The sequence below is a fragment of the Pagrus pagrus genome, assembly GCF_965226575.1.
Source record: "Pagrus pagrus genome assembly, chromosome: 10".
Lineage (NCBI taxonomy): Eukaryota > Metazoa > Chordata > Actinopteri > Spariformes > Sparidae > Pagrus > Pagrus pagrus.
The window spans coordinates 4,586,935-4,605,966 of record NC_140194.1 but is presented as its reverse complement, the minus strand read 5'-3'; the positions used below and the strand labels follow the sequence as shown (position 1 = coordinate 4,605,966).

Here is a 19,032-nt window from a genome sequence, read left to right as displayed (position 1 = left end):
AGCTTCATTTTTTTTTTCTATCAATCTTGAATCTACGGAAGAGTATTCAGGTCAGGGGTGAGAAAAAAAAAGTTTATTTTCATTATGCACTTCAAGAAAAAAGTCGAAATGTCGAGAATAAAGTTGACATTTCAAGATTAAAGTTGATCTTTTGAGACGACATCAAACAAAGACATGATTTCTCTTTTAGCTCATAAACACAGTGCAGTTGTCAGTATTAGGACTTTGCAGAGATTGTGCCGAAGACTTCGTCCGTTCAGAAGAAAAAAAAACACGAGCATGGAAGAGGTGGCCGCATTCATGTAAGATGAAATTGAAAGAATGTAGTAATGGCAGAGACCGGATGCTTGGGCAGCTCACATAGCTGTCAGTCGCTCCCCAAACTGGATTTGAGGGACCAGAAGAGTGCATAATGAAAAAAAAAACTTCCGTCTCTCATTTTTCCCCCTCATCTCTACCCTAATAGTCTTCCATATGATTCAGTGTCACACTGAAATACAAAAATCAGGGTAAAGAAGATTTGTTACCTGGAAAATGTTGTACTTGAGGTCACTGATCTCAATCTCCTTGTTGGGGCTTCCATCTGGTCCGTGGGACGCCAGCAGAGACTTGAATCTAAAAGAAACAGAAATTTTTAGTCACAGGTAAGGTGACGGAGGAAAAGACTTTTTCACGGGTGAAAAACACATTTTTTCAATTGGAAGAGTGAAGAAAGTGCATATTTCTGGCAAGAAATGACAGAAACGAGTTGTATGTGTCTGAGATGAAGGTTGGAAAACATTCTTTAATTCTGCAATTCAAGTTGTCCTTTAGCAGCTGGACACATGAAAAAAAAAAAAAAAATCACTCTGCTCGACACAAAAAAAACAACATTTTTTCATTGGGAAGAGTGAAGAAAGTGCATATTTCTGTTTAAATGACCACTGTGTCTCTAAGTGGTTATGAATGTGTCTTGCTGTCCGGTGTAAACTTGGCTGCACTCACCTGTCAGAAGCTGTGATCAGCAAAACTCTGTGGCCGTAAAACGGTTTTCCCTCCACCACAAATGTCACATCTGACATCTCCTTGTTGTTCAGGAAATGAGGGTCTGTAGGAAAACACATCAGCAGATCACAACTCCATTCACAGGACGGCCTTTTTGTCACAAGGAAGCCAGAAGTCCGAACACTGATCCACCATTATAACATCACGTATTCAGGAAGCTGGAGCTGTGTTCAGGCGGCTCGTACGCAGGTGTATCGTGTTTGTGTCGGGATCCTCACACCTGACACCAGAATGCATCTCGAAAGTGTCTCAAGCTAGAAAATGCTTTTAGTTCCACTAAATAGAAAAATTCCTATTTGCACGTAGTCATACAGCCAGAGAAGAGGACCGCCTCGGCTGTTTGACATCTCGCCTCAGAAACTGACTTCAAATTTTGTCCTTGTTTGACATTTGGTAACAGATTAATCATTTAATTCAATTTTTAAGAACAAAAAGCCAAATATTCCCCAGTTCAAGTTCTCAGCTGTGAGGAAAACTGACACGCTACCTAGCAATTTAACAACATCGACTTAGGCTTTACTATTTTCTGATATTTTACAGATAAAAAAATAATCGATGAATTCAGAAAATAACCACCAGATGAGTCAATAAAGCCATGCTAGTTATCCACACTGATTTACTGCATGTGCGTTCATATGCATGTCAGAGTCTGTTTCCTTACCCAGCTGAGCTGAAAGAGTTGCCTTCATCTCAGGGACGGCTGGAAGAGGTGCTGGGCCAAAACAGTGACTAAAAATACCTGCCAACTGCTGTACGATGGCATCATTCTGGAGGAAAGTGAGAAAACAGGGAGGAGGAGCATTATATCACACATCTCAACTCAAGCTGATTACACGAAGAGGAAGATAGACGGACACACTGAGCGTTGCGTTCTGATGCTACCTTGGTTGTCCGTAAGATATTGAACATCAGGGGCAGGCCGACGGTGACCAGCTCCTCACAGTAGTCCTCCTCTCTGATGGTGGTGAACTCTCTGAGGAGCGAGAGGGTGACGCCGGCCCTCGACTGCTGCTGAGCACAACGCAGAGATTCCAGCCACACGTGCAGTTTCCAGGGTACACCTAGGTCAGAAGAAGAAAAATGTTGTTTAGTTTTCAAAGTAAGTACAATTTGAAAGTAGCAAAAATCCTCTCCTTGATGTCTGATAGGTACCCATAGCTCGCAGCTCCATGGTGACATCCAGGTAGCCGTGCTCGGCGCTGTAGTAGCTCGCCTCCTGCAGAGCTTTCATCCTGGCCTTGCAGAGTCTTGCTATGCCCCCCTCCGGCAGGGCCCCGGGGCCAGAAGAAGGGGTGGGGAGGGGGGACAGAGGGAGGAAAGGGCAGATCCCGGCCTCCTCACCCTCCACCCCCTCGGCTAATATCTCCTCCAGAGACAGGACGTCCTCTTTGACTTGCTGGGGCTGAGTCAGTAGCTTTCTCAGCACGTTCCTGACAAGATAAATGGGAGGAAGAAGGGGAGAACAAGGAAGTGGGAAAAGAAAAGAAAGCACGGCAACGTTAATACGTGTCCAGGCACATCCATTTGTGTGACCCTGTACCCTCCTCTCTGATTACATAATCTGTCACCCTCACTGTGGAATGTGAAGTGTTGAGTCTACATTGTGTTCACACGTACACGCAGCGAACAGGTGGAGGGGTTTACACTAACGGCTGGCGCTCAGAGACAGATGGATGCTGAATAGATTCTGAATTTCCTTTTTATACTTTCAAGGTTTTTCCGTTTCACCACATCATAAAAAGAGACGAATCTCTCCTCAAACGCAGGTCGAGTGTGATCGAGTGCCGACACAGTTATTTCCGATGCTTTCTTCTCTGCCGTTAACAGGCCAAAAGCAGGCAGTTTGTCAGCAACTGTTGACAACGTGCTGTTTTAAGGTCAGACTGATGGACACATACCTGTGTCCGTGCGCTGCAGCGTGACTGAAGCAGTTCATGTCTTCGTACAGGGATGACGTCAGGGCGTTTCCATCGTGGGTCTTTGATAAAGGGTCTGCACCTCGAGCCAGGAGTAAACTCACCATCTCATAGTTGCCTGGGAAGAACATAAAGAGTCAATTACACGCAGATAGAGACTTTAGTAATCTATTCTCTTTGTGTTTTTTCCCCACTGGTGTAGTATTTGTGTATTGTTAACACATCACCCCACAACCGTTAACATTTTTTATGGTTTCATTTTGATTGTTTGTAGAGTTTTTATTGCTTCTTTTATAATTCATTACTGCACTTATACTGTAGATGTCTTCTTTCTTGCTTTAATACACTTTATTTATGACGCAATTAAACTTTTCCAAAGGGATAAATGAAGTTTTATCACACTTTCAAACAAAGCAAACGCATTCATATCAGGCTCTATTTACACACTGTCATTGCTGCTATGTAGAGCATGCGTCTCTTTTACTACAGCTATGTGCGGCTTTCAGATGATCCCACGGAGGAATGCTGCCCAGAGGCTTCTAAACAACCACAGGCAGAGCTCGGCTGCTTTCACTATGCCTTCATTTACCCTCTCATTTCCTCATTCCTCCGGCCGATGTGTCATTCATAACTCAATCCTCTGCTTTTGTGAAACCTGCGTACTTCTTGTGCTGGTGACCGACTGAATTGCGAGAGCTGTTTTTAGATGATTTGTTACAGCGGCTTTAATTCATTCATCTCTTCCTTTAGTTGACCCTTTTACAGACTTTCTGCCTGTATAATTTAGTAGTAAGTAGTAATTTAACTTCCATAAATCAGATCCAAACACAGACCTACTGTACTGACAGCACTTGAGCATCAGCTGTGCTTTATGTTGTACTGTGTGTGTGTGTGTGTGCACGTGTGTTTGCCCACCTGCTGCTGAGGCCAGCTGCAGCGGAGTGTCTGCCGTGCTCTCCTGTCCGTTGCGGACCGCGGCCCCCTCCACGTTGGCCCCTGCATCCAACAGGAGCTGGAGAGACACACCACATCTGTTATACTCAGCAATGTTTGACATCCTGTAACTTATTTATAGGCTGACCTCCGACCTCACATTTGTCACTCAATGTTTCAAAGTATGACATCACATCTACAGTTAGCTCAGGACATGCTGAAACTATTGTGCCTTAGCAGGACATTTACCCTCGAGTAAACCGTACACCAGCCATGCAGCATGTCATGTTAAAAGGAGTAATATGTAAGACTTGGCCACCTGTCAAATTAATACTCAAAAAGGGGGCAGCATATCACCAGATTGACCGCTAACTGCTGCTAACTGTAGCTACTACTCATGTGTATAAGCGTTTCCTACCTGCACTACGGAGATGTGTCCGTGCAGAACAGCGAAGGTGAGGGCTGCCCAGTGGCGACTGTCAGGATGCACAGAGGGGTGTTTTGGGGAGCATGGTGGCACCTGGCAGCACAGGACAAAGCACAGTGTTACACACAGAGATCAAGGCTGTACCCTCCAGAAAACACCTCAATAAAGACATTCACTACAGCCTCTGCTACATATGTTGAAAGTGTTTAAGTATATTTACCGCCACGTCAAGGTTGGCCCCGGCATCGATCAACATCTGGACTAAGGCCTCGTCTCCAGCTGCGCAGGCGTACATCAGAGGTGTCATCCCCTATGTGACAAACAGAGTGCAATGGACACATGAAGGAGGAGAAACAAATACATGAAGCGACTCTCACTAACTATCTATGGTTAGAAGTATTCCTCTCAACACACGTCATACATAAAGAAACAGACGTTCAGTACCTGGTCGTCCATGCTGTTGACCCCATCTGGCCCCAGCAGATCGATGGCCTGGCCAATGAGATCAGTGCGTCCACAGTTGAGCATCCGAAAACCCAAATCTAGATGGAACTTGTCTGTGGCAGCTTTGGAGTCGAGACGCTTGAAGGAGCTGAAGCAACATTCAGGCCTGATGGAGACAGACATATAAAGAAAAACACTTTAGACACAGAGAGCTACGACAGGTTTGTTTCATGCTCGCCGTACATTTGCATTCTTTAATTGTACACCTCATGATGAGGTTAATGAGCCACATTACAGTCAAAGCACGGTCATTAATCTACCGTATTCAGTGTGTAATTATTTGTTGGTGAGAACTGATTAAATTGCAAGCCTAAAGAAACAGACGTGCCTATAGTGCACGGGGGAAAAGAGAAACATCTGGAAGAAAAACCATCTTAGCAACTATGTTTTGTTTCCTTTCTTCGAATTAGAATGACCTCATGAACACATATAGCTGACATGACACTGGATGAAGGAAACTACAATCAGATGTCGCCTGGAGGCATCGCCTGTTTCCTCTTGTTACAGATGTTAAGAAACAATGTCGCCGCTCTTTTTGCACGTGTGCTCTCATTTACTTCAGCTGTCTCGGTTCACAGTCCAGTCCTGGGAGGAGGAGCCTGGCGGTCTGTCTGACATCATCGCTGTCCACCAATAGACTCTTGCGATGCTCAGCATGAACTATGGCCACTCTCATCCACTCCATCAGAGGTGGCAGCAACAGGAATGGCCTGTAAAAAAGAAGACAAGATAATTAATTACACTTCTGTTCATCTATATGGCAAGGTTTGTATTTTTATTTTACTGTAACGTGGGTGCAGCACACAGCTGCTTTTCTGGTAAACCAGGGGTTTCTCAGACAATCAGCGGAGTGGCAAATTTCTTCACTCATGATTCAGTCATGTTGAGGAGGAACTCATAAACTGTCGTCATCCAGATGACTTGTGGTTGTCTGGCTGTACTTCCCCTCACCCTGACCAGTGCACCGTGAGTCACATTTTAACACACACAGAGCACCTCACCTCTGCTAATCACACATATCTGCCAGCCTTTACGCACCACATACAGCTGTGTTCCTCCCTCCGTCATACATGCAAAGCTCACACGCTCAAATAACAGATGTATACATATGTGACTAATCAGTTTGGTTTTACAGTTGAACATCATCTCTCCTCGTCTGTAAGATGTGATTAGAGATGAGAGCAGAACTGTGACTTCATCCCTGCTGTGGTTTGATAAACAAAATACTGCAGTGGCTTCTGAATAATCAGCCTATTTTTAAACCAGCTGGAGCAGAATAAACTACCTAAGGGGGGCTGAATAAAGGTGCAGCACCGTGGCATTGTTATGGAAGGTTTCTATGATGTTATCCAAAAAAAAAAAAAACAACACGAGGAGAAGAGAACTGAGTGAAACTTAAAAAGGCGAGAAAAAGGTTTAAAATAGAAACGGCAGACAAGACTGACCCGAGCCTGATGGAACGGGGGAAAATGACATTAATCGTGGAGAAGCAGCGGAGTAAACATCAGTAGAGGAATTACAGAGAGCAGAACTTGAGGTCTGCAGAGATTTTTGCGAACGTGGCGTTCTGAAAGTCATCTGGATTAGTTGATTGCTCTCTTTCTATTCTTCAAAGACTCTTTTAGAAAGCACTGGTGATATGGCTATCTGCAACGCCGCGTCTGGCTCGTTCTCTGGCATTAATCCTTTCTAATCTGCGCCTTTCTCTCACCATATGTGCATCCAATGTGCCCGTGAACAATGACACATTATTGTGAGTGTTATTGTTGTTTGCTTTTGATCCTACGGCGCCTCAGTCACAGGGCGTTAATGATTGTTTGAGCGCTGCCGCCGTGTTATCTGGAGCTGCCTTTCTCCTGCTGTGATGTTATTCTTAGCAGTGGCTTCACCTTTGTTTTGAAGAGATGCAAACACTCAATTGCATATCATGAATACAGATTGGGCCAGAAGCATGAACAGTATACAAAGCATATTGCTCTGCAGCGCGCATGCTATGGGGATTGTAGTTACTGTTAATGAGCACCGGGACTCAAGCAGTGCCATTTATTCTCGCTCAGTGTGTTTACGCAGGTACCTGTGGTTTCCTATAGAACAGCTTGTGTACAGCAGCGCTCTTCTCCCTCGTTCATCAGTGCTTGTTAATAATGCATATTGTAAAGTGGAAAATCTCCATTTTATCTGAAGCTTTCAGAGGGGGAATGTTTCGAACGTAGCTAATGAAAGCAGCTGCACAGCATAAAAGATTTCAAGGAAAACAGTTGTTGAATCCAACTGTGGTTAGTAAAGTAGAACAGTTGAGCAATAAAACCACTTTCTCATACTTTATTCCTAACACTCTTCTGCCTTAGTTGAGCTGTGTGGCAGACATTGTTTTTATAATTACTCAAGGACGAGAAAATTGCGCACGACAGCCTGGGATGTAAACATTATCAACATTACTGTTGTCCTCTGAAGCTGAGCTGTAACGTTAGCTAGCAATCATCCTCGAGTAGATGCACAGCGATGCGGTTGTTGGGTGTAGTTTGGTAGAAAGAGAATAGCTCCTACATGAAACTGCTCACAACAAGCCAAAGTCTGTTGATTATCCTGTGTAACCACGAAAGAGACAAATATATTTTTTTAAGCATAACAAACACGGAGAGCCATTTAGCTCCATTGTATCCGAGAGAAGGCAGACAACTCTGTGGCAGATATCACCAAAACCTGGCAACTCATGAAAAATATGTATTTTTGATTTTGAGGTTAAGTGTCCCTTCAAGGCTAGCAAAAAAAAAAAATGATTATGTAAATCTCTGACAACTTCAGACTTAAGATACCCTGCAGATACCCTGAAGTCCCCTTATCCTCAAGCTATTCTGTCAGATGTTGCTTCAGTGCATTATCAGTCAGTGATCAGTCAGGAGGAGGGACCCTGCTGTCACCCAGGCGTGACAGTTAACAAGCAGACAGGAGGCCCATGGGATGTTGGAGGAGTAGGAGGGGAATGTTAAATGGGTCTGATCCGTGCATGTAAGGAGGGTTTGAGTGTTTGGGTAGCGGCTGGGAGGCAGGTGGGGTATGTCGCACTGAAGACGGGGGCTGGGTGGCAGATTGGAGACGGTGGGTGCAGAGTGACAGGAAAGTTGTGTCTCTGAGGCGAGGAGGGGCAGTGGGACTGAAGGTAAATGTTTTACTCCTTTTAATTGGCTTCACTTAACACAATTTGGGCTGCGTGGGAGTGTTTGCTCATGTGTGCATTCATGCATGTGTCTGCGTCTGTCTCCCTGAATCCCACAAGGCATCCACCCTGCTACTTTACTGCATGCTTGCCTCCAGGCGTGCTCACGACGCTGGCACTAATCCAGAACTGAAGCGGCTCCAAACAGCCGTATCAAGCTTTTAAGACTTAACGCTTATTGATCCATCAGAGAGATTTTTTTTTTCTCTCCTTTACTTCATCCATAAGCATTTTACAGCCTGTGATTTAGTGACTAAAAAAAAAAAATCATAAAAATAGTAAAGGTGGGGTTTTCCTTTCAGTGGAAGAAATACGTTCAGCTGTATTTAACCTTTAATGTGGAACAAGTTTGTGTGTTTTTGTGGAGGATATGCACAAAAATACCCATCAACACAAATCAACCGAGGCCACATGTGTGTACGCACCTTTGGCAGTGGCCCAAGACTGCAGACAGATGGAGCATGTCTATACCATCACCCACACAGCTCAGGCGCCTATCCCACAATTCATCGCTCTCCCTCTATCTGAGCGCTACCATCTGACCCCTGTGTCTGGGTTATGCCCCCGCAGCCTGAAACACAAACTCCAGCTTCGCCAAAGAGTCCGTGCAACATCAAAGCCAAACCGCCTGTTAATGCTGAAACTAGATAGCTCTTCTGGCTAGCCTGTTGACCCGACGTGCTAAGGCTGCACTCTGAAAACAGCGGGATCTAGACACACACATACATACGCAAACTCTCCCACACATGCACATATAACCGTTGGCTCTGATTCATGGCGCCTCTCTCACCGCCACCTGGCCGGTCATAAAGAGACAGTCGGCTCAAATGATGATCAGGTGTGCTCGAACTCTAACCTGTCCAACATTAAAAGGCTTTTTCTCCCCAGGAGGCGACATCACACACGCTACACTTTGCCCATACGTCCAGTATGACCTACATCCCGAAGCCACTGTGATTGAGTTCATGTTGTAAGGAACTTCAAATCGGGTCTTAAAGCAGACCCCTTAATGTGCTGCAACGGGTCAAGGTTAACCACTGATCTAGAGTCAGATTACTCTCATAAAGGCTCCATGAGGGGGGATGAAACCATATCTGAGCTATCTGTGGTTAGACGTGAGCCCCACTGCCTACTTCTTATCGCAGAAACACATCTATCCATTAGTGCTCCTTTCCATCCGCTCGAGTAAGCAGAAGGGTTGGGGTGGTCTGTTGAGCAGAGTGTTTGAAAGTGTTTGTTTAGGTAGTGATTGTTCCATTAAATAGATTGGTTAATAACTTTCAGCACTAATAAAAGCAGTGAAAATAGCAAAAATTAGGTGGCGTCAGTCTAATACTCCAATACAAGATTATCAGTAACAACTACCACCGAGCAGCAGGTTTAGAGGGTCGTAACAAAATCTCTCGTATGCTCTGGGATTCTGCAGTAAGGCTCTCACCAGGCTCCCTATAATGTCTGATGATGTGGGCCCACACAGATTTGGTGGTTTTGGGTTTCCACCAAAGATTTTTTTTTTATAAAGCTTTCAATAGAGGGTGTGCCAGAGAGATTGAGAGGCCCATTGAAGGAGAGAAGTCTGTATCGTTACCAGGCGCTCACATTGTAATCACTACCAGGTTTTTTCGCGCGGCTCTACTCCACCTACCACCTGAGTCTGTCAGGCATGCTAACACTTACAGGCGCTACACAGAGAGGCATGTACGCGAACCGGTAGATGTCTAGAAAGAAACACAGAATGTCACAGATGGTCCAAAGTGTACAGTATAACAGGATGCTAAATCATTTCATCCTGCACACGGCTGATATACACCCGACATTAAAAACATCTGAGGGCTTCGGAGAAACAGCCAGGACAGGGGAGAGACTGGTGTATATCTGCTCTCTTTGATGCTAATGAGGAGCCCACCTTTCGCTCACTTACACTGTGTCTGTTCGTTGTTAAGTGTATAAGAGCCATCTGGGTCCGTTTGCATACACACGTGTGTGTGTAGATATAAGTGTGTTCAGGACGGACGCTGATTTCATCACAAAAACTTTCACCTGACTACAATCTTCTCCCAGACGTCATGCCCTCATCATAACCGAACAATGGAAAACACATGGGTTTTTTAAGAGGTTGAAATACTAGTCGAGGAAAACAAACACAAACATTCAACCCACCTACACACAGCGTACTGAAGAACACACACACTTTAGCGAGAGCTGCATCCCATTTGTATGCGTCAGTGCTACCTTTAGATAGGCCTCCATACGTCTGTTAAAAAGTGTAATTAACCTTTACACACACAAGAGCACTTTTCACTGACAGATTTAACATATAGCTACCCTGGAAAACACACACACACACACACACACACACACACACACACACACACACACACACACACACACACACACACACACACACACACACACACACACACACACACACACACACACACACACACACACACACACACACACACACGTGTCTGAGTGTTTTCTTTGAGGCCAGCACACAGGCTGCAAACAACTTTTCTTTCTCTCACACACCACACACAAAAAAGTAACTAACAATCTCACCATAACTGACGGCACGTACTCTCTCACATTTATTCAACTGCTTCATATCAAGAAATTCTGAGTGGGAAGCCGACATTTTTATCAGTTTGGATGAGAAGAGACATGACTTCAGGGTTACTCCTTGCTTTCTGCGGAAACCCGAACCGTAATTTCCCTAAGTCTTACTTAAACCCAAGAAAAATGGTGGAAATTATCAGCTATAATACTGCTTAAACCAAAACATTACAATAAAATATAAATGTGCTGTTAAATACGTTCAACAACTTGTCTTGGGACTGAAAAAAGACAAGCATGAGTGTAATTGTTTTACAAAGGCAACCCAGGGAAGATCAGAGGAGACCCTGACAGAATTACAGACCATTAGCACCTCTTCAAACCCCTTAAACCACCAGTCTCCAACCTAATTTACACTGTGAGGGGCCGCTACACCCTTCTATCAGACTAACATTAACACCTGGAGTCTCACGCTCACCTGTAATTCACTGACAGAAAAGTCACACTTCAATGACCAGAGGGCAATGGGATTAGGGACGGCTGTGGTCTGTGAAAATAGCTGTTCTCTTGATTAGAAGCTATTTGTTAATTTTCTGAGGGTGGCTGTTTGCGTATTTGAGTACGTGTAGAGTTGCTGGCGTTAATCTCATCTCTGTCAACCTCATTAACCAAATCCAATCCTCTCTAATTACAGATATAATCAAGAAAGCAAAACAAAGCATTTAACGTGTGAAAGGAAAAGTGAGAATAGTATGAAACTAAAATTTCTCAGGGTGGATCCGAAACTTAGACGAAACAAAGATTAGATCTGTTATTTCGCTTCGCTCTGATACACTTTGGAGAGCTTCTGAAACGCTCTTGTCCGGTCATGCTTGACTCCCACCTCTCTTTGCTAAGTGCCATGCGTGGGGGATCTAAGTTGGGATTCTCCATGGACTCCATTTGTGGGCAGCGCAGGAAGTAGTAAAGGGTGTGGAGGGCGTCCGGCGACCAGGACACGGGCTGCTGGGGACGGGCGTGGCGGGCCGGGCTCAGTCCCGGGCGCACCGAGCTCAGGCGCTGCATGTGGTGCATTGCACGGGACACCAAGTCACCTGGAAGAAAGGAAATGGGAAAAAAAAGTTCAGATTTAGATGGCACAGCAGATAAATGTTCTAATAAGCGTGTGAAGCTTGTTCATTTCATCTGCTGAGTTCTTTAATAAAGTGTCAGAGATTATTGCAGAGTTATGTGGGTGATGAAGAAATGCCAAGTGGTACATTAAAGAACTAAACCTATAACAATAGTTCTCAGTGCTCCGTATAAACCCTTTGGGCTCCTAATCCAACTGGATTTCCCCTTTTCCTAAACCACTTACACTGTACCTTCCTTTACTCATTACTCCCCCCCCCCCATGCCTCGAGTGGTATACGCCATTAGCAGCGTCATTATCAGTGAGCAAAGCCAGACGGCTAGTCTAAATAGCCATCCATCTTTAATCACCAGAGGAGTTAATGGGCTAACAGACAGTTGATCACAGCCTCTAATGAACCGTTCAGCTGTTTCTGTATTGGCGTGTTTCAGTCACTGGGTTGAAGGGTGTCAGTCACATGACAAAAGCAAGGTGGAGGATCTGTGCTTACGTGAAAGCAAAACAATGTCTGAACATGTCGACCGCTTGTGTGAGAACACGGCTGTTCTGAGATAAAGACACAAGAACTATGCAACTTATCAGACGATTCATTCACCCACACTGTGAGCTAAGTGGAGAACTATGCGCAGCTGGATAAGAGGCCGATTTAGATTACTGTACATACAGTATAGTATGAAACTTTATTATTAATGTAAACAGACATGGATTGATAGAACAGTACATAAGATAGAGGGTGTAGCTCTGTAAGGAGTCCAGCTTGTAGATAACATCCTGGTGCGTGACCGTGGGTTTTTCAAGGCCGGAGTAAAGTGGGAAGACAAAATATCAGTTGTCACAGGGAAAGGATGTGGAGGAGGGCCAGAGGAGGGAATCCAGGTTGAACTTGGAGATCGTGTAACGCTCATTTAACCATAATTACCCCTGGGTTAATTTCTAACCAGATTAGGCTGCGATGGGGGGGCCAAGGCTGGGCAGTTGAGCAGAGTGAGTGTGTATGTGTGTGTCTATAATAAGGGGTACTTCGAGGGGGGTTAGATTGAAGTGGCCCTCCTAAAAACAGACCCCACTTCAAGCTGAAGGGCCTCCTTTGTGTTAACCACCACCAGCAATCCCTCCAGGAGGTCTCCCAGGAATTCCTGCCCAAGATGGAGAGCCTCTCCCTGGCTTTCCAGCCTATATTGTGCCCCGAGGCAGAGTTCCAGGGGTCAGAGGGATATGAAATGCTTCAGTCTTAGATTACATCTTATATTGGGCGTCCTTGTGAAAGCCTGGAAGCTAATAAACTGTGACATTAATGCTTTTTAAATACATATTGACAAAATGTTCCCCCTTAGGTCAAAGTTGTAAGATAATGAAATATTTCAGAGAATAAGATAAGTGGATGATGTTGATTATACTGTCAGCCAATTCAACACAAACACGTTTTTAGCTGGACTCTGTGTGACCCCGGATTGTTAATTGGCTTTACAGGCTTAAGCAAAAAGCTCATTTTATTTGGGTTAGTCCGATCCTGATCCTTAATATTTCCCCTTCGTTAACTGGAGGGTCACATACGCATAGTTTCCCATGGCTGGTGAAGACCACCACAGAGCTGAAAGTGCAACATTCAAACGTGTCTGAAGACAACTTTCAGAGCGAGCCAGTGTCTGTTGCTTACACTATATTTCCAGCAAATTTTGGATATTTAGCTGAAATGTCCAGTACCCTGCCATCCGCTATCCATCATGTTTATGTATGCTGTGTGTTCGTGTGTCTGGCCAAGTCCAGTCTAGAGATCCAGCAGGACCGGGCAGCTCAGTACAGATGCTCCTGTGTCTGCCTGGTCTCTTGGGTTCAGATCAGAGTGCCAAGCCCTCTGTGTTTTTGTTGTGTGTATGCGTATCGGTGAGTGTGTCTGTCTGTGTGTGTGTGTTTGTGCTGGTAAATGAGTCTGAGGGATGCCAGCCCTGCCCAGAACAGCCCAGCTCAACTCCGACCAGAGAGATGTGGCACAAAGAGTCCAGTGAGCGAGTGAGAGAAAGAGTGTGTCTGTGTCGGAGAGTGTGTGTACACTTTCTTAATGCCTCACTAACGGCGGCGGTGTATGAACGTGGCCTTGTGCTGGTGGAACAAATGGCAGAGTGTTAGCTCATTTGGAGAAGGAAACGTATCCCCTGCTCTCACCAACACTAATCTCCATCCCTCCTCCTCCTCTCTGCCTGCCCTGACAAGCTCACTCTTCAATTCTCCACCTTTCCATCATTCCCCCCGCCCGCCTTCAACACATCTCAACTCTTGCTTTTGCCACGATATGAACTCCATCCTTAAACTTAATCCCCTACCTCCATTCCTCCGCTCCCCATCTACTCCTGTGTTTTTCTCACTTTTTTTAATGAACTGATTCCAGCTCTCCATCATCTGCCAACTCCATCACAGCCTCCAGTTTAAACAAACCATATGTACAGTAGAGTACAGTACGACTGTGTGCGTGTGTGTGTGCGTGTGTGTGCGTGCATGCCTCTCTTCTTACCACCATGTGTGTGAAACATAGACATGTAAATCTGTCAAATCACTCAAACTCTGACGGTTTGAAGATAAAGTCACAGGGAGGTCATCACTTTTTGACACTTTCCCTGATTAGATCCTTCTATAAAGTCTCAGAATGGTAGAGAGACATTTTGATATAACACCGACCACCTGACCCAATTTATATACAGGACTGAAACTTTGGATGTGATGCTTCTGTAAAATACCCAATAAAGACACTGCTGTGTCCACAAACCAAATAAAATACATCTACAGCACAAATGTCTGACCACAGGTCTCACAGAAACATCACTCTTTCTTAGTAACTTTGTTGTTATCCAGGGGAGATGAGCTTTCCAGGCTGCATTCATACATCTGTTCAATGAACAGAATAAAGTTTCCCCACGTTGACTCACTTCACTAAGAAATAAAAGACTCATACAGACAGCTTGGCAAAACAGTCCAGAGACAGACGATATATAATCAGAGGCATTATCACTTTACTCTCCAGAGCCCCATGTGAAGATAATCTATTCCACTGCTTATTTTTAGAAGGGTTCGCATTAGCTGACGTGCATAACAAGGCACAAGATGCGACTCATCATAAGATATAAAAAAAATATGTAATTCTAGTATCGCTGTTTGGCACTTTGCTGTCTGAAATAACAGTCCCCCCCCGGCAGAAGAAATGTTTTCAGAGCCGGGGAACAATGTGCGAATAACAGGGTGTGTTTAAAAAGTGTTCAGAATAAGTTCAAGTATTTAAAACAATTAAAATATGACAATTAGTTTATCATTTCTGGGAATGTTTCCTTGTCTGTAATGACAAGAATATTTTGTGACGTCACTGTTAAAAGAGCTCAGAGGGATTTGACTGATTAATCACGTAATGTGAAAGAAATCTGCACATTATGAAGAAGATCCAGGACCACAAACACAATATTCTGGGCCACTCACTGAGTTCGGAGATGCTGCCCACACAGGTAGCTAGCAGTGACTGCTCCAGCGTCCTCAGCTCCAGCTGGGCATAGGCATCCTCCCTGCTGTCGACAGACGACTGCTGGTTCTCTGTGTAAGGACTGAAATGGGCCGGAAGAGACAAAACACCTACGGAGAAAACAAAAAGAGAGAGAATTTCTTGATTAGACTAATATATTCATGAGTCCATAAATAACTTCTGCTACAATCGTTATCCACAGTGCTTCTACAGAAGTCCCACAACAATCGCTGGTGGTATTTACACAGTGTTTATAATCCTGGTAACGTGTAACACACACCGCTGAGGGCAAACAAACACACAAGGGAACGTGAGCCTTGCTCTCAACACATTCAGGAAAATAAACAGAGCGCACCGCGACATCAGGCTAATACAAACAAAACAAAAAGGCATGCAGCATCAGACGGGGGCCGAGGCCAAGAAGTTACACCAAGACACATCAAGATCAAGTTACCAATTCAGTGTTACTGCAGCTATTGCATCCCTCTTTAAATCACTGACATTACACAATACATATGTCTACTCAGTAAGATATATGGTTAGGGATGGTGATGATATTTAGGATGTCATCAATCAACATAGTGCTGAAAGGGGTCAAAGACCACCAGGATCACTGGACTCTAACAACCTCTGCTCTGACCTTTTTTACTCAGAGAATGAAGAATCAAGGAGGGTTTGCAGCTGTAAAAACTGACACATACAGTAAAAAGGTTGTAAGAATGAGTTTTAAGCTGTAATCTACTCCATCTACTATCATGGCCTGTGTTCATCTCGGACACGTGTGGTATTTCCTCTTTAAATGGACCCTCTGGAGACCCAGTCAGCCCAACCCAGCCATCACTGATTAACTGGATGTGTAACGTTAAGGAAAAAACACTGTTATTTTTAATACAATGAAATAAAAAATGTGCAATCTGCCAAAGAAGTGTCATTTGTCTCCCTTCGTAGGATCAGATAACAGATAAATTATGATATGTATCACCCGCTTGCTCTTTTATTGTTCATGACAGCCGGTTGTCAGGCTAATTGCCGGTGAGCAGATAACATCATTCTTGCATAACTCAGAGATGTCATCTTGTTCTTTAGCTGCTTGTGATTGTTGTTTTCCAGCGGATACGGGTAAAAGTTGTAACAAGTAAAGGCAAGAATAAAGAATTCAGTCTGAAGCAATATGCGGTTGTATAAGAACCACAGTGTGCTGTTAGCTACTGTGCCGCTAGTTGATTTGGGTGAACCCGGTTCGCTGCCCAAAGGTTAACCTTTACTTTGGCTTCTGAATCAGAGGTGTGCTCTGTGCCAGGCCAGAGGAAATGAGTGGGGGATGGCTGGGGACAGAAAGGAGAAATGGAAAGAGGAAAGACGATCGGTGCTGGTTTGTGATTTATTTACAAAGCCTGAGGATAAAAAGCCTCCTCGTCTCAAACTCTCCCAAAAGGGAAAAGATGGGCTACCATCCCTAAAATGACATTCCCATGTGCTTCCGGCTAGCGCTGTCCTCGCACTGGAATCCGAGAGGGATGTTACAAAGAAAAAACACTGTTGTGAGTTACAAGAAGTCTGAAGTTTCATCTTCTCAGCACTGCGTGACACAAGAAGAGATTGAATTTGAGCAGACTGAGTACATGGAAGTACAAAATATTTTCAAACTAGCGGCTAACCAATAAGCCTTTTCATAATATTTACTTGTCCTGACGGCAAACATCTTTCCACACTTTAAATTGTGCAAGATATGGTTTAATGTGTTTACAGTAAACGTTAGAACCGGACCGGTACTGGATTTTTGGGTCCAGAGCACAAGCACAGAGTACAAATACTGTGATATTGATATATCAGCTGATATTCTTAAATACACAGAGTATGTACATAAACAGTTTTTTGTTATGATCCCTCAAATGTCATTATCAAAGAAAGATACGTAGGTAATTAAGACGCAATATTTTATAGTTTAACTTTTTCTGTCCTAAATGACATCTGAGCACTGAAGCAGTAAACTTTGTAATTATAACCTGCCAATTATCATTTTTACCATTTATTCAAAAAAAATATAACGGAAAACACACAACACTGACAGAGATGTAAAATGGTTTCTACCCTGTTAATCTCTATTTTATATCAAGCTGCGTCTGAACTGTTTAATGCCTTTAGATCTTTGCCCACTGCCTCACATGGAAACATTTTATTATTACGTGAACAGCACACAGCTCATATTTGTTGTCAAGATTTAGCTCTGATATAAGCCGCAGCTGTGATATCAGCACCGTTAGCAAACAAGCAAAGCAAGTATACCTTATCGCAAAGTGTGTGCTGGATATTTTATTGCAGTGAGTAGTTTGTTATGAGCGAGAACTGAAACTGGCTCGCAGGATTTGTTCATTTTATCCTGCAGGGGTTACGTCCCGGAGTAACGGCTCTATATATCACATAGCTGCACAAACATGCTGCTCTGTAATGCACAAAACAGCAGCTATCAAATTTGCGACATGGTGTGACAACTGTGTGTGTGGACGCGAGCGCACGTAGCATTTCGCAATAAAAGAGAGGTAATCCGAGACAGGTATTAAATCACGTGCGCTAGATAGAGACATCATCCAGTGCAGACAGGCTATACATCAGCTGCTCTGTAAAAGACAGTGAGAATAAAAGCAAACAGAGGAGGAGAAAGTCACTTCAGTCTGGAGTAATGCGATTTAAATGAAAAACACATTGATAGAATTAAAGATATGTTCACTCCAACAGAGCTGTGCTGCCAAACGGGAATCTAGTCTCATGCAAAAAAAGTGTAACTCCAGCTCTCCAGCTCTCTGGTACTTTCTGTGCACCCTCTGACTTGTATAATATGTGCTGACTCTCCGTTCCCACACAATGGAAACGGCTGCCTCTAGCAGAGCACCGCTGCTACAAAGAACCCGCACGGCAGTCGACCAAAAACTGTACACAAGCTTCAACACATCCCTGTTCGCTCACACACACACACACACACACACACACAAACACACTCATGTCTGTGCATATAAAGTACGTATGCGCTTTCTTTGATGCATCACTTACTCAGGTATTTTGGTAATTATGATGATGAGGGTTTTGCTTTTGAGGCTAAATGACTTTGAGGACACATAAACACGGGCAGAGCATCTGGAGATGTAACATTTTTGCAGGGTCATTATTGAATCTCTTTGTTCCCCATTGTTCTAAATGGGCCGTGGTCTTGGTGTTTTCGCAGTAAAGTAGAGGAACTTCTCTCACGTTATTGTCTAAACTTTCTTTCTGAACCGCCTCGCTGTGTATATGCCACCGTGTTTTATGGCCGCCATAACTACGGCGGCCTCCGTGACGGAGCAGTAGGCATTTCTGTCTGACATGTAATGTGAATACCTCTCTTAGAAATGGCTCGACTCCAGCTTCTTGTCAGAGAGACTCATACCTCCTGAGGTGTGTGAGCCTTTCAGAGAGATTCTGTCTCATTAATGTGGGTGAGGATGCGTGAAAAAAAAAAATGAATGTGTCGGCAGGTGTGTGTGTGTGTGTGTGTGTGCAAGACTGTTTCCACGGGAGGTGAGCAATGGTGTTCAAATTAGCTTAGTTATCCCCACTCCCTGTAGTGTGATTCACCAAGAGCGTCACATTGACGTTTATCCCAGTCTCAGTCTCCTCCCATCTGCATAAAACATATTAACCAGTTTAAAATAAACACCTCATAATACCTGGAAGACTAATTAAACCAGTGTAATGAGCCGGGCATTCAGCATGCAGCTCTCTCCTCTCCTGCTTCTCCTTTTAAAATAAGAAACTATTTTTGGAGAA

The 19,032-nt window shown here is 44.1% G+C and overlaps 1 protein-coding gene across 1 annotated transcript in view; it reads right to left on the bottom strand.

Annotated features, from left to right (window-relative positions):
• abtb2b (ankyrin repeat and BTB (POZ) domain containing 2b) overlaps nucleotides 1–19,032 on the bottom strand; it is a 44,975-nt gene that overhangs the window by 2,052 nt on the left and 23,891 nt on the right. The window contains exons 2-14 of the mRNA XM_084363170.1: nucleotides 15,192–15,341; nucleotides 11,481–11,691; nucleotides 5,382–5,534; nucleotides 4,765–4,930; nucleotides 4,541–4,630; nucleotides 4,312–4,413; nucleotides 3,876–3,972; nucleotides 2,943–3,078; nucleotides 2,197–2,474; nucleotides 1,927–2,105; nucleotides 1,706–1,811; nucleotides 985–1,087; nucleotides 528–615 (exon numbers count right to left, since the gene is read on the bottom strand). Of these exons, the coding sequence (XP_084219296.1) occupies nucleotides 528–615; nucleotides 985–1,087; nucleotides 1,706–1,811; nucleotides 1,927–2,105; nucleotides 2,197–2,474; nucleotides 2,943–3,078; nucleotides 3,876–3,972; nucleotides 4,312–4,413; nucleotides 4,541–4,630; nucleotides 4,765–4,930; nucleotides 5,382–5,534; nucleotides 11,481–11,691; nucleotides 15,192–15,341 (1,859 nt within the window). The remainder of the gene's footprint in view (nucleotides 1–527; nucleotides 616–984; nucleotides 1,088–1,705; nucleotides 1,812–1,926; nucleotides 2,106–2,196; nucleotides 2,475–2,942; nucleotides 3,079–3,875; nucleotides 3,973–4,311; nucleotides 4,414–4,540; nucleotides 4,631–4,764; nucleotides 4,931–5,381; nucleotides 5,535–11,480; nucleotides 11,692–15,191; nucleotides 15,342–19,032) is intronic.